Below are 25,185 nucleotides of genomic sequence, written 5' to 3'. Positions count from 1 at the left end.
TTTGTGATTATCCTGGCCACACTTTGCTATGGATTTGTCTTGAGTGGAAATTATTAGACTAGTTTGAAAGATCTCTCTGTGTAAATTGTTCAGGAGTTTTTCCAGATTAGCGCTATCAAGCACAGTTTATTTTCTAAGTTTATTCCCAGGCTTGACAAATTTTGGTTTCTAGCAGGAATACATTTAATGACTACAGTCAGTACATTAAAATTTTATACATTTTTGAAGCAGCAAAATTAAAACAGTAGCACATTGTGTCAGTTGTAGTTTTATAGAAAGGAAAAAGGCATTGAATGAACAAAGTAGTCTACAGGGCTCATTTTCCTTATTTTCAAATATGAAAATGCAAGGGTATCCCACTGGATGCCTTTAAAAATTTTTTCTGCTCAGATGTAATAGAAAATCAAGGCTCGGCAGTTTCTTACTACTCAGTAGAAGGCAGATACCCATGAGTATCTGCTGGTTGGTACCAACGCGGCTGTTTTCTAGATAACAGTTGTGTTGTTGCCGGTGTTAGAGATGCTGTACTTTTCACTCATTCCCCGCAAGTTGTTTGATGGGTGCTACGGGCGTCTGCAGTTTAAATAATGTGTAAAACTGTTGCTCGCTTTTATTTGATGTAATTGTGAGCATCTTTTAACTTAGATACTTACTTTTTTTCTTTAAGAAGCCATGTGATGTCCCACTTTGGATACCCGAGCAAAGGTGTATATGGCAGTTATTACTGAGGGGAAGGAAAGGTGGGTGTGGTGTTAGGAGGCATGAAGTTGGGCGGGTCCCTAGACCATGCTTATCTTCTCTGTAAACTGTGATCCTTCTTAACTAGTTGTGCGATCTGTAACTGTGCCTCTCATTGTGCTTGGCCCGGGAGACCTTGACGTATGTTGTATCCTTTCCAGTTTTCTGTTTACCTTTCTTAAGTCTGAGATAGCAAAAGAATATAAATAAGAAAAGCCTGCATTTTGAAAACATCTACTTTCAACTTATTAACTGGAAACTTTGTGAAGAGAAAAATAGTTATCCAATAAATGATAATTAGTGAAAAATCACCTTCATTTGGGTTCTGTTTTTGTTATGTAGGTCACAGATCCTGTGGCAGTGGGAGGGTTCCAGGTGTCACAGGTGTAGCAGCCTGACGCAGTGCGTATGCTGTATGCGATTTCCTGTCTTCACTCTGACTGTAATTAAACGAGCACGGAATAGACTGTGGCCCAGCATGATCACACATCATTGTGCGTCAGCCACACACCTGAGTGCTCTTAAATAGAGCTGAACAACCTGAAGATTGGTGTTCTTTATTCCATGCCTTGAGGTTTACATTTTTTGAGCACAAGATGGAGACTGAAAGTGAGAGTAGCACTTCGGAGGATGACAGTGTGTTTTGGTTGGATTCTGAAGTTATAACCCAGGTGATTGACAGTGAAGAGGGAGAAAGTGAAGAAAATTTCAGGTAATTATGGAATTTGCAGTTCTCTTTCCCTCACCTTTGTCCCACTGTCCACCCCCTCCACCTGCGCCCCACCTGCCTCCCATCCTCTGTGTTTTAGTCTCTTTTCCAGTAAGACTTTCTTTTCTCTGGGGAAAGATTTGGAGCTGAAGAGGACAGATTTCTAGTTGTATATAGCATTCTTCATTCCACAACTTGCCCTGAGCTTGTAAATGCATTTTAAATGACTTGTTAAAATGCCAGGAAGAGAAGGTGTTCGACAGGTTTTGTAGTAGCATTTCAGGAATTTCAAGTAGAGACTCATATGAACTACTACCATTTACTGTATCTGATTTATAGCTAGTAGATTTGATCTGAATTTGAATATAATAGGTTTTTCTTCATCTTTTTCGTGGAATATGTTTGTGTTTGTGTGTGTGTGTGTGTGTATGGCTGCTTTTATTGCCTTATTCATGTGTCTGAAACATTTTGATTAAGTACAAATGAATAATTTCATGGCTTTGATCTTTACTCTTGTCTCTGACCTGTCTCACTCCCCTTGCCCATGTTTCTTGGGTTTCAATCCCTAGTTTTAACTTTATAATTGAAGCTTTTAGAGAATGCCTCCTGCTTCAGCAGCTCTCAGAGTTGAGTGGCATCGGTGGAGAAGGAGGGCTTACCCAGCTTTGTGGGAACTGCCATTTGTTTAGTAATTCTCTTGTATTGTTACAGATCTTAGGAGGCTTTATTCTGGCTTTTTTTCCCAAACAGGGTTAGCAAATTAATTCTTTAGGAGGCATTAAAAAAAATCTCTTGAAGACATTTTTGTACTACGTATTATCACTGCCACCCACATGGGCAATTAAACATCTTTTATAATTTTACCTATGAGTACTTGGGTAGGTGAATGTACCATTATTTTCATCAGATCCTGTCTTTATGTTTAATTTTCAAAAAGAATATCTCTCTTTCTTAAGTTAAAGGATTCCTTTATCCACAGATTTTATTTTTAAAGTCTAGGTTAAGTGACAGAAGAGATTGAATATTAGGAACTCTTGATAACCCACACTAAATTTGCTAATCAGTGGTTAGAATGAATAAGAAATATGTTTTAAATTTTAAAGAATAATTTAATGTTCAAAGTATGAAAATGAGCTGTTAGCATATGAAATTTAACTCTCATTCTCTCTGTAATTTTACTTAGCTTTTCTTATTTGAGTAACCCGCTTTTCTCCCACAGTATGCTGATATTACATGTATTCCCTAGTTTTTAATATTGTCAGTGTCTCATGAACAATTAGTAGGAATAAAGTATTTATTTTGTTTGTTAAAACTGTTTGACCTGGTATTAAAATTCTGGAAGTTATTTTGGGGTATTTGTTAAAGGAAGAAACAACCTAGACTTTGTTGTAATAGATTTGGTACTATGATCCTTGATTTTCATGTTAGGCACCAGGAACCTGTCTGGGATTTTCTTTTTCTTTTCTTTTTTTTTTTGGTGAGGAAGGTTCACCCTGAGCTAACGTCCATGGCTAGTCTTCCTCTTTTTTTTTGCTGGAGGAAGATTAGCCCTGAGCTCACATCCGTGTTAGTCTTCCTCTGCTTTGTGTTTGGGATGCCTCCACAGCATGCCTGATGAGTGGAGTTAGGTCCGCATCAGAGATCTGAACCTGCAGACCTGGGCCGCCAAAGTAGAGCATGTGGAACTTTAACCGCTCAGGCCATGGGAATGGCTCCTGGGTTTCTTTTGACAGTTAAATTTAAAAGTAAATCTGTGGGGGGTAAAAAACAACAACAAACACACACGTAGATACAGAGAATAGATTGGTGGTTACCAGAGGGGACGGGGCCTGGAGGGGGGATGAAAGAGGTAAAGGGGCACATGTGTACAGTGACAGATAGAAACTGGACTTTTGGTGGTGAGCACAATATAGTCTATACAGATGTCGAAATATGATGTGTATCTGAAATTTATATAATATTATAAACTAGTGTGACTTCAATAAAAAAGTAAATTAAAAAAAATAAAAGCAAATCTGTGTAAGATTGAGCTTTTCTTTTCCTCAGGACTCTGACAGCATTTTCATCCTGAGAAACTGAACTAGTGTACGCGTTGTTTTAGGGAACCATGAGACCATAGGGCATTTGTCCTGTTTACAGTGTCATTTCATATCTGAATATCATCATGGCTCGCCCAAACCAAATATGTCTTTGAGATTTGACCTTATTTTATTTATAAGTTCCCCAAGAGATCAGGGTAAGGCCACATTTCATGTGGTGTTTCTCAGCTCTTCAGCAGTGAGACATGAGGAAATGTGGCAGCAGCGTGCTTTCCCAACACTCAGGCTGTGTTCCAGCGGAAATGCCCAGCAGAAAAATGTGTGTGTGGGTGTCGAAGGTGAAGGGTAGATAGTAGGAGTTGCAGCTGTAACCTTGGGAGAAGCAAATAGTAGATTCAGTGTTGCATATGAGGGTGGTTTTTGTAAAATCAACTTAATTAAAAAATATACAGAAAAGCCTTCATGTGTTACTTTACAGTCTATGCTAATATGCTTTAAACCAAGCTGTCGTTATTGGTTACATTCTAGTTAATTTCCATTCATAAACACATACATACACACACTGTATACACACAAGGAGGGCAAAAGATTCTGTGCTTTTCTTTTTCTCTGAATAGCTTCTAAGCTAGGTTTTAAATTCAATCTTACAAGAATAACGTTGTGTTGTCTGAGGCACAGTGGCTGCGAGGGGTAGAGTCATACAGCACCTGGAGTGTAGGTTCTGGTGCTTCCAGATGTCGTCTGCTTTAAGAGGAAGTACTCACACGGGCATTATGTTTGTCCAGTAGCTTTTGGAAGAGCATTTATTTTTGGACTTGGTTGGAGGAAACGATGCTTTTTCTTACGTTCTAGCACTGTGGAAAGTTGCCCAATCTCCTTCATGGTAATAGTTCAGACTTGTCTACCACTGACTCACAAATCTGTCATTTTCTGATTTCTGATTTGTAGGGTGAAGTTAATGTCTATCATATCACTATGGTAAAATATGTGGGGATCCTTAGAGTCCTTAGTGATCATTAGAAGAACCCATCAGAATATAAGAAGGGGAATATAAGACAGAAAAGGAAAAACAAGAATTTTAATTCTTTTAAGAAAGAAAAGTTTTATATAGGAGTTATATGTAGTGTACTAAGCCAAATATGTTATTTCAAGTATACAGGTTATCTGTATATCAATCCTATATAGTAGGCATTATTTTTACTATTTTCCAGATAAGGAAATTATGCCTTAGAAAGTCACATAGACCACGTTGTCAGTGTGTAGTAGAACAAAATTTTGATGTTCAAAGTGAAAGACTTTAGTTTTATATAAGATTTTTGGTATATCTGCTGCTAAATGTTATTCTCTGGTAAGTAATAAATTTTTTTTTGCTGAGGAAGATTGTCACCGAGCTAACATCTGTGCCAGTCTTCCTCTGTTTTGTATGTGGACGCTGCCACCGCATGCCTTGATGGGCAGTGTGTAGGTCTGTCCCCAGGATCCAAACCAGCAAACCCCAGACTGCCGAAGCAGAGTGTATGAACTTAACCACTATGCCACTGGGCTGGCCCCACTAATACCCTTTAAGAGCCTACAGATGACATCTCACTTCTGAAATTCCTTCTTTGAGGAGTTTTTGAGCACCAGTGTTGTATAGATTATGCACCCAACATACAAGTGAAGTAATGCATACAGTAATGTGACCTGTTAAAGATATGACCTCTGGAACACCTACGAATTATTACTCACTCCATCATGAAAGATTCTAGTTCTTTGGCATTTCAGGGTAGAAATGTTTATCATATGATCTTGTTTAGTCTTCTCTAATACCACGTTATTGGCAGATACTTAGCCTGGCAAGTATGACATAGAGTTTGAGACACTTACAGAGATGATATAGTACATAATTGAAGCACATTTTTAGAACTTGTGTACCTTTAAAATCAGAGTCTGTGGATGCCTAGATCTCTCCATCTGATCTTCACTTGTATCTCCATCGTAAGACGTTTGATTTTAAGTGAGAAGAGAAACTTCCAACTTTACACTAGAGGATTTGGTGAACAGATTTGAGTGTTTTTTGGAATGTCTTTTTGGTTTATAGAATCATAGGACTAATAATAATTGATGCACTTGGTTGGTTGGCTGCTTTATTCCTTCTCTGCCTTATTTGAAATGATATCATGACGTAGAAGATACAGCAGCAGTTGAAACAGGTGACAAGGGCTTGGAATATAGTGTTATATTTCTTCTAGGTTCTTACTCTTCTTTCAGACCTAGAATGATTGACTTTAATGACTAAATTCCTCTGGATGCTTATAAAGCTATTTCACCATTTCCTGCTTTTAATAACACGACTATTCTTTTGTCTTCTGTAGAAATTCTTGATTTTGAAATTCCCAATCAGTTTTTATGAGCCTGAAAGGATAGAGGGGGTATCATTGACAGTTAACCATTGACATATATACCAATATCACACCTAGGCCTATTTTTTACTCTGCGACTTTTCATAGGCATCTGACCCTTAGTAATCTATTATGTATGATACCAAAAAAGATGTGTACTTTGTAAAAACAGATAATATTTATATTACTCTGTAACCTGATGTATGACCTGGAGTATAGTCTAGCCCCTAAAATATTCTTTCAACATTAAATAGAACTTTTACCCAACACACTCTTATCAGTGTCACAAAAATAAATTTAATTCTAATCAGCAATGTCTGAGGTGAACATTGCTTAATCTCAGAAAATTTTATGCAGTATTGGAGTCTAGCCATTAGACTGTATAATCTGTGAAATGAATCTGTCTTGACCATGAGGCATGCTAGTACAAGACTTCCTTGGTATTTCAGTAATTAAACTCTTTGGGATGAAATCCAAGGTGAGCCTTTCTTAATCTGTGTGAGTTTTTTGATGTTGAAAAAGGGCCTTAGAATGCAGAAATTATATAAAACTCTATAAAAGTTCCTGGTTACCAAGCTATTTATTTAAAATTAAACATTTAAAAACCTGTTTTTCCTTAATCTTTGCATTCAACTGAAACATTAAACTCCTGTAAACAGTCAGTTGCATGTTCCAACTTAGTAAATGAAATCCCTGAAACATTTAAAGCTCTACTTATAAATATAATATAGTCAGTTTCCTCTTTAAAAAAATACATCGTGACTAGCCTAGGAAGATTATAGTCAGAACAAGCAAATCTTTTCTAGATATTTAACTTCAGAAGTTCTGCTGTACTTTTACTTTCCATTAATAATTAGCTTCCCTTTCTATGCTTTCATATTCAGATATATATTTTCTCTATTATTATTTGAAAATCAAATAATTTCTTCCACTCAAGTGTGCTGTTTTTTCCTACTGTGGCTCTCTCTTTTCTTCTCTACTTCCCTTCTTCTTAAAATAAGATCTTTAGAATACTTTTACTTCCTCTTTGTCTTAATCCCTTTCTTCCTGGATGAGATTTTTGGTGTCTTTTATTTATCACCATTCTACCCCACCTTCCGTTCGTTTTTTGCTGAGATGGTTTAATATTTTTTGTCATTCACTTAGATTTAATTATACGTATCATTGCTCAGTGCTTACTGCTGTTTCTTCTTTTTTATCATATCTCATTTCAATATGTCTGTTCTGGTTCATTTGTTATTTGATTGATATTTTCTTGATTATTCAGGTAAGTTCTATGAGTGATGTAATCTGATTTCCTGCATATACTCAAATGCCAGTTTTTTTCTCTTTGTACATAACTTGTTCTTTCTGTTTGAATGCTTGTAAGATTTTCTTTTTATCCTTAGCTACATATATTTGGCATCAATTCTTTAGCTTAGAGCTCAGTGATTTTCCTTTTTTTGTGGTGGGAAAGATTTGCTTTGAACTAACATCTGTTGACAATCTTGCTCTCTTTCTTTTTTTTTTCCTCTCCAAAGCCCCAATGCATAGTTGTATATTTTAGTTGTCTTTCTAGTTCTTCTGTGTGAGCTGCCACCACAGCATGGCTACTGACGGACTGGGAACTGGACATGGGCTGCTGAAGTGGGGTGCGCCTAACTTTAACTACTAGGCCATCAGGGCTGGCTCTCCTTTTTTTTCAAGGATATGGAATATATTTTATTATTTTAGCAGTTGGCATCAAGATTCCTCTTAAAAGGGAACATCTTTTTTTTTTTTTGAGGAAGATTATCCCTGAGCTAACATCTTTGGCCAATCCTCCTCTTTTTGCTGAGGAAGACTGGCCCTGAGCTAACATCCGTGTCCATCTTCCTCTACTTTATACGTGGGACGCCTACCACAGCATGGCTTGCCAAGTGGTGCCATGTCCACACCCAGGATCCAAACCAGCGAACTCTAGGCCACCGAAGCAGAATGTGCGAACTTAACTGCTGTGCTACTGGGCCGGCCCCCAAGAAATCTGGTTTTTAAATTGAAGTATAATTGACATGCAATATCCTGTTGGTTTTAGATGTACATCATAGTGATTTGATATTTATATACATTATGAAATGATCACCATGATCAGTCTAGTTACCATTTGTCACCAAAGTTATTACAATGTTATTGACCATATTCCCTATGCTGTACATTACATCCCCAAACTTTATAACTGGAAGTTTGTACTTAATCTCCTTCACTTATTTGCCTACCCCCAACCCTTCCTTACTCTAGTAACTGCCAGGTAGTTTCTGGTATCTATGAGTTTGTTTCTGTTTTGTTTTGCTTTTTTCATTTGTTTTGGTTATTAGATCCCACATATAAGTGAAATCATACCATATCTGTCTTTCTCTGTCTGACTTATTTCACTTAGCATAATAGTCTCTAGGTCCCTCCATGTTGTCACAAATGGCAAGATTTCATCCTTTTTTATGGCTGAATAATACTCCGTTGTATACATATACAACATCTTCTTTATCCATTCTTCTTTTGATAGACACTTAGATTGCTTCCATATCTTGTCTATTGTAAATAATGCTTCAGTGAACATAGGGGTGCATATATATATCTCTTTGAATAAGTGTTTTTGTTTTCTTTCTATAAATACCCAGAAATGGAATGCTGGATTGTATGGTAGTTCTATTTTTATTTTTTTGAGAATCCTCCATACTGTTTTCCATAGCAGCTGCACCAATTTACATTCCCACCAACAATGTATGAGGATTCCCTTTTCTCCACATCCTCACGAACATTTATTTTTTGTCATTTTGATAATAGCCATTCTGACAAGTGGGAGGTGGTATCTCACTGTGGTTTTGATTTGTGTTTCCCTAATTAGTGATGTTGAACATCTTTTCATGTACCTATTGGCCATCTGTGTGTCTTCTTTGGAAAAATGTCTATTCAGATCCTCTGCCTAATTTTTAATCAGCTTTTTTGATTTTTTGATATTAAGTTGTGTTAAGTTCTCTGTATATTTTGGATATTAACCCCTTATTGGATGTATGATTTGCAATATCTTCTCCCACTTAGTAGGTTGCCTTTTCATTTTGTTGATGGTTTCCTTTGCTGTGCAGAGCTTTTTAGTTTGATGTGGTCCCACTTGTTCATTTTTACTTTTGTTGCCCTTGTTTGAGGAGACGGGTCCAAGGAGCTCAGTGCCTTTCAATCTGCAGATTCAAGTCTTTGTGTTAGGAAAGAGTTTTTATTGTTATCTATTATTAGTTATTACCTCTCTATGTGTAATAATTTTCTCCTTGTGGAACCTATTTATTGCATATTAGGTCTCCTTAATCTGTCCTTTTTTTCATGATGTATTTCTTTTTACATTCTTATTTTTTGATTTGAAGTATTTCTTGTACTTGTTCTTTAGACCATTACTTTCTTCTTTTCTTTAATCTTACAGATTCAATTGAAGTAGAGAAATAATTTTTAAGGGTTCTTCTTCATATATAGATATAATATGTACTCTGGCTTATTTATATATATATTAATAGATTTAGGTTATTGTCTTTCTTCTTCAGCTTTCCAGCTTTATTTATTCAATGTACTTGCTGTGTTTGTGCTAACTGAACAGAATTAATGTTTTAACTGCTGAGCTGAATGCTTGCCCTTCTTTGCCTCCTCCCCCTGCTGTGTTTTCTTCAGTAGTCCCCGGATCAGATAGCTTCTGCCTTGCTTCTCTTAGGTGCAGACGCCCACGTTAGGAGCCCTAGTCCTTCTGATTGACTGTTAAATTTCTTTACAGAGTAATTTTCCAGTTTTTATTAATTCCTTGGGGGCAAATATCTCTTTTGTTGTGGAGAGCAGTGGGAGAGCAGCCTCCTTGAACTTCTGTTTTTCTCTTGGTTTCCAGTCAGTACGATCCCACCTGCTTTTTGTCTTCCACGAGTTTATCAAGCTCTCTCTCTGGCCTGCTGATTCCACCCATACCATTCTGTTAAGGTTTATTTCCTTTTATTTAGCTTGCTTATTTTTCAGAGACTTGGGGAAGGAGAAATCTGTGTCTCAACATGTATGCAGTCTTGAATTGGAAGTCCACTGGTAGTTTTTTCCATGGCTTTTAAGAGGAAGCTTCTGAAGGGAGCATTTAGTGAAGGCAGAATCTTGGTGTCTGTTACCCAGTCTAGTGGGTCACTAGAGATGTGAATGACTTGTTTCAGTGTCTTCTTCAGGCTGAAAAGTGGGATCTTCCAGGAGAAGAGAATCTACCACGTCCGGAGTGACTGTGATGAGTTAATGCGTTTGTTTTCCTGTCTGCAAAACAGGGCTAATAATAATGTATCAAACAGTCCTAGTTAGAAGATATAGTGGAAGAAAAAGTGCCATTTTTAAGAGCCACCACCCAAATGATAAAATACTCAGGAATAATCTTAAGGAACTCTAAGACCTATATGAGGAAAATTTAAAACATTACTGAAGGACGTAAACGAAGTTTGGAACAGATAAAAAGATATACCTTGGGGCCTGGCCCAGTGGCACAGCGGTTAAGTGTATATGTTCCGCTTCAGCAGCCCAGGGTTCGCTGGTTCGGATCCCGGTTGTGGACATGGCACCACTTGGCAAGCCATGCTGTGGTGGGCATCCCACATATAAAGTAGAGGAAGATGGGCACGGATGTTAGCTCAGGGCCAGTCTTCCTCAGCAAAAAGAGGAGGATTGGCGGCAGATGTTAGCTCAGGGCTGATCTTCCTCAAAAAAAAAAAAACAAAAATGATATACCTTATTCATATTTGGGAATATTCAACATCATAAAGATGTCAGTTTATTATAAATTTAATGGGATAATAAGAATGCTTTTTAAAAACCTAGGTAAATTGATCTTAATATAAATTGATCTTGGCTAAATCATGTAGCCAAGGAACCTTCTGGGGAAAAGAAAAACAGCAAGAATGGTGGATAGAGGACTAGTGCAACCAGATCTCATACTATAAAGTCTCAATAATTAAAACCTTGTGGCACTGGTACATGAATAGAAGGCATAGTGGGGTGGAATGGGAAGTCTAGAAATATTGCCAAATATACAGGAAGAGTTAGATATGGTAAAGATGGCTTCTTAAAAACCAGTGGGGATAAATGTATTATTCATGAATACTGTGGGGGAAACTGGGTAGACAACTGTGGAAAATAAAGAAAATTGGAATCCTACCTCATACCAAGGGTAAATTCCAAATGATCAAAGATATGTGTATAAAATGAATCCATAAAAATTTTAAAAGATAAGATGGGAAAATTAAAATTTTTTTGGATCATGGAAGGCATTTTGAACTATGACTTAAAAGGCAAAACCCGTAAAAGAAAGGGTTGTGAAATTCAGGTACATAAAATATAAAACACCTGCATTATACAAAAACAAAGTAAGTGAGGACAAATGACTACCTAAGAAAAATACTTGGAACTCATATTGCAAGTGAAGGATTAGTGTCTTTAATATATATAAAACTAAAAAAAGAAAAAGACAACCACCGAGTAGAAAAATGGGCTAATAGACACAAAGAGGTTTTTTCACTGTTGAGAATTTGTTTTTCAGATATACTTGTACATTTGTAGAAATGATATATTTAGAGACTTATTGTAGCGTTGTTTATATTAACAAAAGACTGAAATAATTCAAGAATCCATCAGTAGGGGGCTAGTTAAATAAACTATGGAATATCTACACAGTGGAATATTATACACTTGTAAAAATAACAAAGAAGCTTTTTAGATACTGATATGAAAAGTTCTCCAGGAAATATTAGAAAACTATACAACAGTAGATAAACATAGTACTTTTTATGTAGAAAGTGTGGTGGTAATGGAGGAATAAAACTCTTCTTTCATTTTTTTACACAAAGAGTAGCATATGTACACATTGCTTTTATAGTTTGTGTGGATATATTTTTTAATATATATGGAAAAAATGGATATATATATAAAGAAAGTCTAGAAGAATATATAAGGGTGGGGAGGTTAGTGGTTAGGGATTGGGCAGATTGGAGACAGGGAGGGGAGGAAGGGTTTCTACTACATTCCTTTTTATACCTTTGTGATTTTTGCATGATAAAACTATAATACCTGTTAAGAATTATATAATATAACAGGCATTTTCTGTTGGAAGTGACCATAACTCAGTTCTGCTGGCTTCAGCAAACCTCTGTTCTGTTTTGACCACCAATACAGTTGACCCCATTAGTGTTACAAGTTCAGTTTCTTTATTTTATGGAAATTTTAGATTTATGTAAGCACTTAATAGTGTATATAAACCAACCAGAACAGAGCTCCTATATTTTAAGGGGCTTTATAATGAAGGTATAAAGGTATATAAGGTAGGAAGGTAGGAAAACATATTACTCCCTATGAGGATAGGTGATGACTTCTGTCGGTTACAGACACACACAGACACCTTGTGGCTTCAGTTGTACAACTTCAGCCATGGGTAAAATTAACAGAGAACACTAAACTCACAGCTTTAGATATATCTCAAAGAGCTGTTCTCTGCAGTGGAAATGAGACATGGTCTTTCACAAACAGACAGATGTAAATTGACTAACAAACCAAATTCTCTGTGTCTCTGACAGAATGTATGCCTGCCTATATCTGTCAAATACCACCACATGGTCAGACCATAAAAAAAGACTACCCAGTCGTTCCCCCTGCCAAACTTAGCATTTATGAGATTCATCCACTTGTTGCAAGTGGCAGCAGTAATTCTTTTTCACTTCTGTGTAGTATTCTATACGTGGAAAATTGTACGAATTATTTAACGGTTGTGTTTTTGATGGGCCTTTTTTTGCCTTAATAAATAAATTTATGATTCTGGTATATATAAATACATTTGATTTTTGCATTTGACTTTATATCCTGTAATCTTGCTAAATTATTTTATGAATTCTAATTGGTTTTAGAGTCTTTTAGGTTGTGTACACATTGTGTCATCTTTAAATGATGAGAATTTTACTTTTCCTTTTCTAATTTCTATACCTTTTACTTTTTCTTGCCTTTTTTAAAAAAACTAAGACCTCAAGTACAATGTTGAATAGAAGACACTCTTGTCTTGTTCATGACCTTGTTGACCTTGCTGACCTTGCTTATCAGTGGGAAAGCATCAGTATTTCAGCTTTAAGCATGATATTAGCTGTGTCTGTGTGTGTGTTTTAATAACCTTCATGTCTCTCTCAATATGTGTTTAAAATATCATGAATAGGTATTAAATTTTACCTATTGAAATGATATATGTTTTTATTCCTTTATTTTAATGATGTGGTCAGTTATAGGGATTAGTTTTAGAATGTTAAAACAATTTGCATTTTGGACTAAAGCTCACTTGGTCACTATATATGTGTTTTGTATACCAATGGGTTTGATTTCCTAATATTTTGTTTAGGAGTTCTGCAGCTGTGTTCATAATATTGACCTATAATTTTCTTTTCTAGTAATATTTTTATCAGCTTTTGTTATGAAGTCTGTCCTGGCCTCATGGAACAGGTTGTGTGTTGGGGGGAGGCGGTCTTTTATTTTTGTACTCTGGAAGAATATATGTAAGATTGTTATAATTTATTCCTTGATTATTTGAAAGAATTCACCAATGAATCCTTTTGGGCCTGGTGTTTTCATATAGATTCAGTTTCTTTAATAGCTCTAAGACTGTTTAAATTTTTTGGTTTCTTGTTTCAGTTTTGGTAAGTTATGTTCTTCAGGGAATTTGCCGTTTCAACTAAATTCTCAAATATATTGGAATAAAGTTGTTTGTAATGTCCTCAGAATCTTTTTAATGTCTGTAGGCTTTCTAGTTACAGCTCCCTTTTCATTCTTTATATTGTGTGTTCTCTGTTTTTTCTCAATGAATCTTCCTAGAGGTTGTCCATTTTATTAATCTTTCAAAGAATCAACTTTTGGTTTTGCTTTTCTCTGTTATACACCTGCTTTCTACTACATTTATTTCTTCTTTAAAAAAAGCTTTTCTTCCTATTTTTCTTGGATTTTTTTCACCTTGTTCATATTTTCAGTAATAGGCATTTAGAGGTTATGATGTTTGCTCTGTTTTAGTTGTATCCCACACATTTTAACCTATCGTATTTTCCTTATCATTCGGATCAAAATGTTTTGTAATTTCCATTGTGATTTTGTGTATTTGACAAGAGTTATGCAGAATTGTGTTTCATAATTTCTAAACATTTGGGAGAATTTCTAGTTATCTTTCAGTAACTGAATTTTAGTGTAATTCTGTAGTGGTCACAAAACACTTTCTTCATGATTTAAATTCTTTGTATTTGTTGAGACTTGCTTCATCGTCTAGTATTTGGTCTCTTAGTAAATGTTTTACATACACTTGAAAAAAATATATATTTTGTAGTTTGGGTTTAATGTTTTATATTAGTTTAGGTTGAAGAAATGGATTGTTCCAATGTGCTATATACTTACGATGTTTTTGGTCTGCTTATTCTGTCAGTTACTGAGAAAAGTTTGTTAAAATCTGCAACTGGATTTATCTATTTTCCTTTTAGTTCATTCAGATTTTACTGTATGTATTTTGAAGTTGTGTTATTTGTTGCATACAGATTTTATTTATTATATCACACTGTTGATTTGATGCTTTTATCATTATGGAATATTTCCCTTCATCTATTTTAGTTGGAATTTTTAGTCTATTACTTTTTTATTGAGATGTAATTCACATACTGTGAAATTCACTCTTAATTAATCTAATCAAGTGGTTTTTAGCTTGTTCACAAAGTTGCACAACCATTATCGCTATCTGATTCTTGAACATTTCATAAAGAAATCTCTTAGTAGTAGTAACTCTTCATGTCCTCTTCCCCCTAGTCCCTGGCAACTACCAGTATACTTTCTGTCTCTATGAATTTGACTGTTATGAACATTTTTTATATGTGGATTCATACAACATGTCTTTTGTATCTGGCCTTTTTCATTTAGCATGATATTTTCACTTTTCAGCCTTGTGTAGCATGAATCAGCACTTCCTTTTTTTTCACGGCTGAATAATATTTTATTGTATGGATCTGTAACATTTTGTTTATCCATTCTTCAGTTGATGGATATTTTGGTTATTTTCCATTTTTTGGCTATTTTGAATAATATTGGTATGAGTATTCATGTACAAATTCTTGGTGGACATAGGTTTTTATTTCTCTTGGTTAAATATCTAGGAGTGGAATTTACTTGATCATACGGTATTTCTGTGTTTAACATTTTGAGAAATTGCTGAACAGTGTTTTACAGTGGCTGCACTGTTTAAAATCCTACCAGCAATGAATGAGGGTTCCAGTTTCTCCATGTGTTTGCTGACTAGTCCAGTCACTTTACAAATTGTTAATAATATGCTTGGATTGAAGTTTAACATTTTGTTACTTATTTTTTTTCATTTGCCTTCTTTATTCTTTGTGCCTTTATTCTGTCTTTCCTGCTTTCTTTTGGATTAATCAAGTATGTTTTGTTTTGCAAAATTTTCTCCTCTGTCAGCTTTTTAGTTTGTATACATTTATTCATTATTTTTTTAGTGGTTACCGTAAAGATTGCAATGTGTATCTTTGACCTATTTCATTCTTCTCTAAAATAGGACTTATTTCATTTCCAAACTGATAGAAGACTCCTAGCCTGTTTGACTACATGTACCTCTCTTATCCTTTGTGCTTTTTTATGGCTGTTATATACCTTATAGGATATTATTTTTGTTTTTACATCAATTTTTAAATTAATATTTACGTATATTTTCCCACTTTTTACCCTTTATTATGCTCTTCATTCATTTCTGTAGTTTTGGGATCAGTTTGCCTCAGTTGGAAGAACTCTACTGTTCCTTTTATTGCAAGTCTTTTGGTGGTAAATTCTTTCTGCTTTTGTTAATGGATGATTTTGTGATGTAGAGGATTCTAGGTTGGCAATATTTTTTCCTTTTATTATGCTGAAGATTCACTCCATTTCAGTAGATCTCATTTCCATTGAAATGTCCTCCACATTGTTATTACTGCTCCTTGAAAGTCAGCGTGTCTTTTATTTTCTGGCTGCTTTTAAGATTTTCTCTTAGTGTTTGGTTTTTTATCAGTTTGAGTATAATATACTTAGTTTTTTTTTAAATCCTGCTTGAGCTTTATAGAACTCTTGAATCTGTAGTTTGATGACTTTCATCAGTTTTGAGAACTTTTCAGCCATTATTTTTCAAAAACTGCTTTTGTCCCTTTCTTTTATCATCTCTCTTATCTCTGAGTTGACAATTTAGACAAATCTGAGATTTTTTTTTACCAAGTCTTGTGTTTTATGCTGTTTTGTATATTTTTGTCCTTTTTTTCTCTATATTCTTCAATGTGGATATTTTCTGCTGAATTGTCTTTCAGTTCACTAATCCTCTTTTTAACCATATCCATTGTTCTATTAAACCCATCCAGTGAGTTCTTAATTTCAGATATTTTATTTTTCAGTTTTAGGATGAATATTTGATTGTTTTTCATAGATTTCAATTCTCTGTTGAAATTCTTCATCTTTTCATCTGTTTTCCTCTTTCATTTTATGGAACGTATTAGTCATAAATGTTTTTAGCAATTTGATAAAAATTTAACTTAATTCTTCTTACCAGCTTGTCTCACTCTTTTCCCCCTTCTTTGCCCTCGGTGAGAAATTGCTTGTGATCCAGCTCATCCAGCTCATCTTGGAGATTCCTGTCTTTCTGTAGAGTTTAGGCTAGTTGGTTGCCTGGAGACCTCAGTTTTCTGATGGATTCAAGAAAAGTTATGATTTCCTATATGATCTGTCTTTTTTTCTTGTTAGACGGAGAGTGATGCTCTCTACAGCTTTCTACATCATAAGCAGAAGCCAGAAATCCATCCTGGCTATTTTAAAGTCCCTTTCTGATCATTCTAAAATCTGAATCAAATGTGAGTCTCATTGTACTTTGAATATTTTTTCTCCAATTTTATTCATTGTTCCTTTTTTTTTTTTTAAGCATGCCTTGTAATGTTTGTTGGATACCAGAGGAAGTGGATGAAAAATTCACAGAAGGTCTTTAGAATGTTGCTTTACTCTGAAGATAGTTTTCCTTCTGGCAATTCTGATTTTGTTAAGGCTTGCTTTTAGGCTTTGTTAGAGCTTGTCTGTTGTTATTTTGTTCTTAGTCCTAAGGCATGGCTTTCCTGGAGTCTCAGTTGAGAGCCCAGGGATTTTTTTTCAGTGCTCCTCTATCTTAGTGGTGCTTGCTTGCTAACCTTCATCTCCTTGGTATTGCTGGGCTGCTGAAATATCTGCTTGGCTCTTTAGTTGCCCATTCACTGTTTTTTGATAGTTTCTTGGCATCTTGTCCTACATACTTGTAAGCTTAGTAATAAGTTAACAGTTTGAGAGGAATCTCCATGTAGAGTTTTGGACTTCTTCTCTACAGGTCTTTTGAAGGGGCATTTTTCACCCTGAAGCCCCATCTGCTTTGGCAACCCCAACTTCCACCCTCTTCCTCTTCAGCTCAGTTAGACTACAATATTTTGCTTAGGCTCTATTTCCCATCATTGATTTAGAAAATTTCTTATACAAAAAGATTGATTATATGTGGAATTTGCTTCATGGGTTTTCCTTCTCCCAAAGAATTTAGCCCCAGAAGTGCTACCTGTATTGCTTGCTTTCCTGTGCCTTCAGATAAGTAGTTTTATGTTTTGTCCAGCATTCACAGTTGTTCTCCTCAGGAGTGCTAGTTCAATCCACTATGCTTCATAAATTGGAACCAGAAGTACCATCTCTCTCCTTTCATCCTGGAAATTTACTAATGCTTAGCACTGTTCTGTAAATATTGATGGTTGTTGGAAATTTTCTCAAGGCTCCAACTGTGTTGAACAGATAAAATCAGTCCTTTTATAATAATTACCACAGACCATAAAGGATAATTAGTTATAAACTTCACTTTTATCTCCTGGAATAAAAGCAGGTGTTTGGCACGTCAGGAAAGATCTCTGAAAGCTAGAGTAGACATGCAGGATCAATAGTAGCCATGAAGCTCTTTGAACTGCAAATCTGATGTGATTTTCTGTTCTTTTGAATTATGATTATTTGAAAGCTTTCATGGAAATAGGAATTCTTATCACAGTCTCTCATGTTTTGGTCTCTAGGAAGATGAAGTCCTCCATTCATTCTGAAGAGGATGATTTTGTTCCAGAACTACACAGAAACGTTCACCCTCGAGAGCGGCCTGATTGGGAAGAAACACTTAGTGCAATGGTAAATCAGTTTTATGCATATGTGTATATGTATGTCTTACTTACATAAGGAAAAGGAACTGAGGAAGCATTAGTCACACCAAAAAACTTTTTGTTGTTGCTTAGTTTATTTATTCAGGAAATGTCTATTGAGCAAATACTCTATTCCAGGCACTGTTTTAGACTCTCTGGGCCTGAAAAAAATACACATATTTCCTGCCTTCATGGAGCTTATATTTTCACAGGGTAGGAGGAGAAGCAAATAACTAAATATATAATATGTCAAGTGGTGGTATGTGCTGTTGTAGAAAATTCATGAAGAGTGGTGCGGTTACAGAGTGGTAGAATAGAGTGTGAAAGGATACTTACTTGTAATATGGGGTAGTCACAGATGGCCTTTTGGAGAAGGTGAGATTTGAGCAAATACCTGAAGGATGTGAGGGAGTGAGGATGTGTTTATCTGGGAACAGATCATTTTAGGCAATGGAAGAACAAAGACTGTGCCATAGGATTAAAAAGCAAGCTGCAGGAAACACAAGTAGGACATGTGGTTGAAGTTGAGCCGGGGAAAAGTAGAAGGAGTTAAGGTCAGAGAAGTAGTTTGGGTGGCTGGAGAGCAGATCATATAGTTTCTTGTGGTCCATTATAAGGACTTTGTTTTTTTTTTTTTTGCTGAGTGAGATGGGAAACCATTGGATGATTTTTGGCCAAGAAGTGACATGATCTGGCGTAGAATTTTAAAGGAAGTCTCTGGTTGTTGTGAATAGGCTAAAGGGAGAGGCAAAAGAAGAAATAGGCAGACCAGTTAGAAGGTTGTTATAGTGGCTGAACAGTGATGGCAGCTTGAACAGAGTGGTAGATGTGGTGAAAAATGGTTAGATTCTGGATATAGTTTTATAGATAAAGCCAACTGTTTTTAGTAATGATGGGGGATATAGAGAATGAGATAAAGAGAAGCGAAGAATGACTTCAGGTTTTTTGGCGTCATCAACCTGAAGAATGGAGTTTACATTCACTGAGATGCTGGAAAAGCATTGTTGGGGATTAGGTGGAAACATCCTGTGCAGTGTGGTTTTCCACATGACAAATTTGAGATACCTGTGTAATCTGTTACAATGTGTTGTAATTCAGGTCTGTTAATAAGAAAATGAAACTCTTTTTTCATTGAGAATAACATTTTACTTAATTGTAGTTAAAAGTTAGTATTTCTCATCATCAGAATTGAATGCAAGTGTTCATCTGTCAATGCTGATCTATAATAAGATTTTACATATTTCATTTTTGAAAGTGCTTTTTTGCTCGGATAGGTACTGCCAAATACATCAGTTTATGATCATATGATGTTAATTGAGCATATTCATTGCTGAGAAGGCATTTATAGAATTCTGTTAGATTCTTCTGTTGATATTTGCCTTTTAGCATAACATTACATCGCAAACTTCTAATTGAAGATTAGGTGGAAGCTCCTCAAAATGGATTTTGCGGTGTGGAAATATACTTTGCATTTGTATTGTGGTCTCAAAAACCCTGCTGGAACTGTAGTTTGAGCTCGGGAAATGTATTCACTGCAAATTTTGTGTGGTAATGGACGTCTCCCTTCTTGTTTTAACCTTTGATAGCTTGAGAAGTATGTATAGCAGCTTGTGATTACTTGCAATTTTAACATTTAACATTTTAACATTTAGCATTTAACATTAATTTTAAGTATTATCACCGGGGTAAGTTTCTCATATAAGCTATATTTTGTGTTGTAATTTTAGGTTAAAATCATTAAGAAGTAGTGTCAAATCTGCAGCAAAAACTAATTATGAAAGCCATTTAGTGTTCAATAGCAGAGGTTGAAAGTGTGTCCAATTAAGCCTTTTTCTACTCCACACATATTTTTTACCAAAATATGTTATAATGGATCTTAATAGATTTCACTTCAGGTTGTACCGAATTAATGTTTGCTGAATTTATTTGAGAATATTGTCACCTGTGGTTGTCCCATGAGGACTGTTCATAGGGGCTCATTTTTCAGGTCCTTTAAACTCAGCATTGAGTCTTCAACAACTGAGCAATGTTGGTTATATTTGTTGACTCATCAAGAATCAAGGAAGACCACTTGAAATCGTTCCCCTTGTCTTTTAATTGACTATTGATTTTGCTCCAAATGACCTCAACTCTTGAAGTAACTGTTCTCATCAAAAGGCTTAAACAGTTTGTTTTCCCTGGACACATTTCTTTGGCTACTGTAGTCAAACGTGATTTACTTGCCTCACAGCTGGTGAATGGCTTTCCTTGCTTGGCTCACAAATGAGCTACCTGGAAATTTACTTTGGATGCAACCTTGTTTTAATTTTTGTGAAGAAATTCTGTGTGATGATATACTCTATTTTAGAATTTTCGAATTTTTCAGATGGTTACTTTCCTCTGAGTTGAAGATACTGTGATGAGTGCATTGTTTGGTAACGTTGGTGTATATTCTCTTCTTTTAACACAGCTGTGAATGTCACTGCATAATACACACAATGTTTTGCCATATAATTTGATAACAAAACCCACAGTCTTCTGGCCTTAAAAGCATGACATTCAAAATCCACTTATCTCTTCTTTGCTTCTTTTTACATAATGTGTATGAATTGGTAATTTAAAAAATATAGTTTGGCAATACATGTGGAACTTGAATGCTGTTGAGTTATAACTCAATACTGTGTTTTATGTTGTGCTGAGCAGCAGTGTGAACTGATGAGAATGCCACGTAAGGTCTCATTCTCAGCTACTTAGTTCTGTCATTGTAACGTGAAAGCAGCCGTAGATAACCCATAAATGAGTATGGCTGTGTTTCAATAAAACCTTTTTTATGGACACTGATATTTGAATTTCAAGTGATTTTCACATGTCATTAGATATGTCTTTCACATGTCTTCTTTTGATTTTTTCCCCAAACATTTAAAAATGTAAAAATTAGTTTTAGCTTGTGGGCTGTACAAAAACAGGCAGCGGGCTGGGTTGGTTCTAGTTTCTTGACCCCTGCCTTATCATGTAACTGTAAATTAACATGTAAGGCTCCAGAGAGAAAATGGCTTTATTTTTCTTATGTATGTTGTTTATATTGCTATCATAATATTTAATCTCATTCTAGCTGGTTATGAATTTTTCTCTCTCTCTTACTATATTGTGAGCTCTTTGATGAAGGATAGAGATCATCTTATATCAATTTTATTGAAGAATACAGTTTAAAAGAGGATGTAATCATGACTCTCATACAACTATAAAATGAGCACATGCCAAAGATATTTAACTCATTAATTAATGAAGGAATCAGTCCAGTGTGGTTCAAAGGAGAGTTCAGAGTGCCTTACTGTTATATATCAGTCATGCTAAATGGATGCAAATGGATGCAAAATTGGCAAGACTGTTCACTTCCACTGGACACAATTTGTATTTCTATGGACAGGAATTATTGGTGCTATCAGTTTTCTACAAGTTAACTTCTACTCTTTGGAGATGTAAAATAGCCTAATCAGAGACCATCAAGTCCCACACCCCTATTGAGTCAAGGAATCCCTGGAGGTGCCTTCTGTTGAAAGGATGGTCGCTAAAATCTTTTGCCCATTTTTGCCTACAATTTGTATAGCCTCCAAAAAATGTACGTTGAATTTATTGAATGGGAAGAAACATGATCTTTTTTGTTATGTGGTGATTTGTTTACCCTCTATTAAAATGTCATATGCTGTATGCATAGAAAGATACTGAATTTTCTTCTCTGGAGTCCACATTTATTTGTCTATGGAAATTACCATTTATATCATATGTTATTAGAGTAGCATATTGTTATATTGGTACTCTGATTTTTTCCTGTGTAACCTTCTTGAGGGCAGGTGGTATAATCCTCTTTCTTTTGTTTTTTTTGCTGAGGAAGGCTAGCCCTGAGCTAACATCTGTGCCAGTCTTCCTCCACTTTGTATATGGGCCGCTGCTACAGCATGGCTGATGAGTGGTGTAGGTCCATGCCCAGGATCTGAACCTGTGAAGCCAGGCTCCCGAAGCGGAGCATGCTGAACTTAATAACTCTGCCATAGGGCCAGCCCTATAATCCTCTTTTTTTAAAAAAAAAATCATCACACTCAATAAATAGTATATTTCTAGGTTGTAAAAACTGAACAGTGAATGATGAAAAAGATATAAATGAGATTACAGCTACTATTTTACTACACTGTTTAGAAAATCATATTGATTTTAATGAGGAAGTAAGAGTAAAGAAAATTTGGGACCTTTCTCTCTTTCAATAATAATCTAAGTGAAATACGACTTCGGGAATGAAGTTTATTGTTAAGAGAAACCCTTATAAAATGTTTGTCCAAAACAATTCCATTAGTTAAGTTTTGAGTTCTTTAGAAATAAAAGGCTTAAATGTTGAACTTTTATTGATTTGTGTGTTATGGCCAGAATATTAGTTTTTTAAATACACGTTTAAAAGAAAGCCAGGGGCTGGCCTCGTGGTGCAGCAGTTAAGTTTGCACCTTCTGCTTCTCGGCAGCCCGGGGTTCACTGATTCGGATCCCAGGTGCGGACATGACACTGCTTGGCAAAAAGCCATGCTGTGGTAGGCATCCCACGTATAAAGTAGAGGAAGATGGGCATGGATGTTAGCTAAGGGCCAGTCTTCCTCAGCAAAAAGAGGAGGATTGGCAGTAGTTAGCTCAGGGCTAATCTTCCTCAAAAAAAAAAAAATAAAACAATAAATAAAAGAAAGCCAGAAATTCCTGAGTGAAGAATTTAAAAAGTTTTATAATAGTCATTTTTTTAATTGAGATATAATTGACCTATAACATTAGTTTCAGGAGTATAACATAATGATTCAATATTTGTGTGTATTGCTAAGTGATCACCATATTAAGTGTAGTTAACATATCACCACAGATAGTTACAAATTATTTTTCTTGTGGTGAGATCTTTTAAGATCTAATCTCTTAGCAACTTTCAAATATAGTATTATCAACTGTAGTCACCATGCTGTACATTACATCCCCAGGATCTATTTATTTAAAAACTGGAAATTTGTACCTTTTGACCACCTTCACTCATTTTGCCCATCCCCCTCTCCCCACTTCTAGAAATCAACAATCTGTTCTTTGAGGTTTTTTTTTTTAAGATTCCACATAAAAGTGAGATCGTAATGGTATTTGTCTTTCTCTGTCTGACTTTTTTCACTTAGCATAATGCCCTCAAGATCCATTCACATTGTCACAAGTAGCAAGATTTCCTTCTTTTTTATGGCTGAATAATATTCCATTTGTGTGTGTGTGTGTGTGTGTGTGTGTGTGTGTGTGTGCGCGTGTGCACACTATATCTTCTTTATCCATTCACCCATCAATGGACACTTAGGTTGCTTTCGTGTCTTGGCTGTTGTAAACAGTGCGGCACTGAACATGGAGTTGCAGCTCTCTTTTAAAATTAGTGTTTTCATTTTCTTCAGATGAATACCCAGAAGTGAAATTGCTGGAGCTTATGGTAGTTCTGTTTTTATTTTTTTTGAGGAAACTCCATACTGCTCTCCATAGTGGCTTTACCAATTTACATTCCCATCAACAGTGCACAAGCATTCCCTTTTCTCCACATCCTCACTAACACTAGTTATTTCTTGGTATTTCTTGTCTTTTTGATAATGGCCATTCTAATAGGTGTGAGGTGATATCTCATTGTGATTTTGATTTGCGTTTCCCTGTTGATTAGTGATGCTGAGCACCTTTTCATGTACCTGTTGGCCGTCTGTATGTCTTCTGTGGAAAAATGTCTGTTCAGATCCTCTGTCCACTTTTTAATCAGATTGTTTGTTTTTTTGCTATTGAGCTGTATGAGTTCTTTATATATTTTGAATGTTAATCCCCTACCAGATACTTGCTTTGCAGATATTTTTTCCCATTCAGTAGTTTGCCTTTTCATTTTGTTGGTGGTTTACTTTGATGTGCAGAAGATTTTTAGTTTGATGTAGTCCCACTTATATATTTGTGCTTTTGCTGCCTTTGCTTTTGGTGTCAAATCCAGAAAATCATTGCCGGAACTGATTAAGGAGCTTACCACCTGTGTTCTCATCCAGAAGTTTTATGGTTTCAGGTCTTATGTTCAAGTCTTTAATCCATTTGGAGTTAATTTTTTGTGTATGGCATAAGATAGTGGTCCAGTTTTATTCTTTTGCATGTGTCTGTCCAGTTTCTCCAACACCATTTATTGAAGAGACTGTTCTTTCCCCATTATATCTTCTTGGCTCCTTTGTCGTAAATTAACTGACCATATATGTGTGGGTTTATTTCTGGGCTCTGTATTCTGTTCCATCAATCCGTGTGTCTGTTTTTATGCCAAAATCACACTGTTTTCGTTATTATAGCTTTGATATATAGTTTGAAATCAGGAAGTGTGATGCCTCCAGCTATGCTCTTCTTTCTCAAGATTGCTTTGGCTGTTTAGTATCTTTTGTGGTTTCATACAAATTTTAGGATTTTTTGTTTTGTTTCTGTAAAAAATACCGTTGGAATTTTGAATCTGTGGATTGCTTTGAGTATCATGGAAATTTTATCAGTATTAATTCTTCTGATCCATGGACACAGAATATCTTTTTATTTGTTTGTATCTTCCATTTCTTTCATCAATGTCTTACAGTTTTGTTTTTCTTTTTTCTTTTTTAAATATTGGCACCTGAGCTAACAATTGTTGCCAATCTTTTTCTTTTTCCTTCTTTTTTCTCCCCAAATCCCCCCAGCACATAGTTGTATATTTTAGTTGTGGGTCTCTGTAGTTGTGGCATGTGGGACGCCGCCTCATCATGGCCTAATGAGCAGTGCCATGTCCGTGCTCAGGATCTGAACCCTGGGCCGCCGAAGTGGAGCATGCGAGCTTAACCACTCGGCCATAGGGGCTGGCCCCCATCTTTTTTTCTTTTTTATTATTATTTTCTTTTGAGGAAGATTAGCCCTGAGCTAACATCTGCTGCGAATCCTCCTCTTTTTCCTGAGGAAGACTGGCCCTGAACTAACATCCGTGCCCATCTTCCTCTACTTTATATGTGGGATGCCTACCACAGCATGGCTTGACAAGTGGTGCCATGTCCGCACCTGGAATCCTAACAGGCGATCACCAGGCTG

General features: G+C 35.7%; 1 protein-coding gene across 7 annotated transcripts in view; it reads left to right on the top strand.

The window, feature by feature from the left end:
* Nucleotides 1-25,185, top strand: part of ARHGAP32 (Rho GTPase activating protein 32) — a 318,750-nt gene that overhangs the window by 96,517 nt on the left and 197,048 nt on the right. For 5 of the 7 annotated variants that reach the window (XM_070623424.1, XM_070623422.1, XM_070623423.1 and 2 more), the window contains exon 2: nucleotides 17,975-18,083. In XM_070623424.1, coding sequence (XP_070479525.1) covers nucleotides 17,979-18,083 — 105 coding nt within the window. In that variant the 5' untranslated portion in view covers nucleotides 17,975-17,978. Of the gene's footprint in view, nucleotides 1-814; nucleotides 1,451-17,974; nucleotides 18,084-25,185 lie in introns of those variants that run through there. The other 2 variants (XM_070623421.1, XM_070623420.1) reach the window with 2 other exon arrangements.

This window comes from Equus przewalskii, chromosome 6 (genome assembly GCF_037783145.1).
Source record: "Equus przewalskii isolate Varuska chromosome 6, EquPr2, whole genome shotgun sequence".
NCBI lineage: Eukaryota > Metazoa > Chordata > Mammalia > Perissodactyla > Equidae > Equus > Equus przewalskii.
The sequence above is the reverse complement of the archived record's forward strand: the minus strand, read 5'-3'. Positions and strand labels throughout refer to the sequence as shown.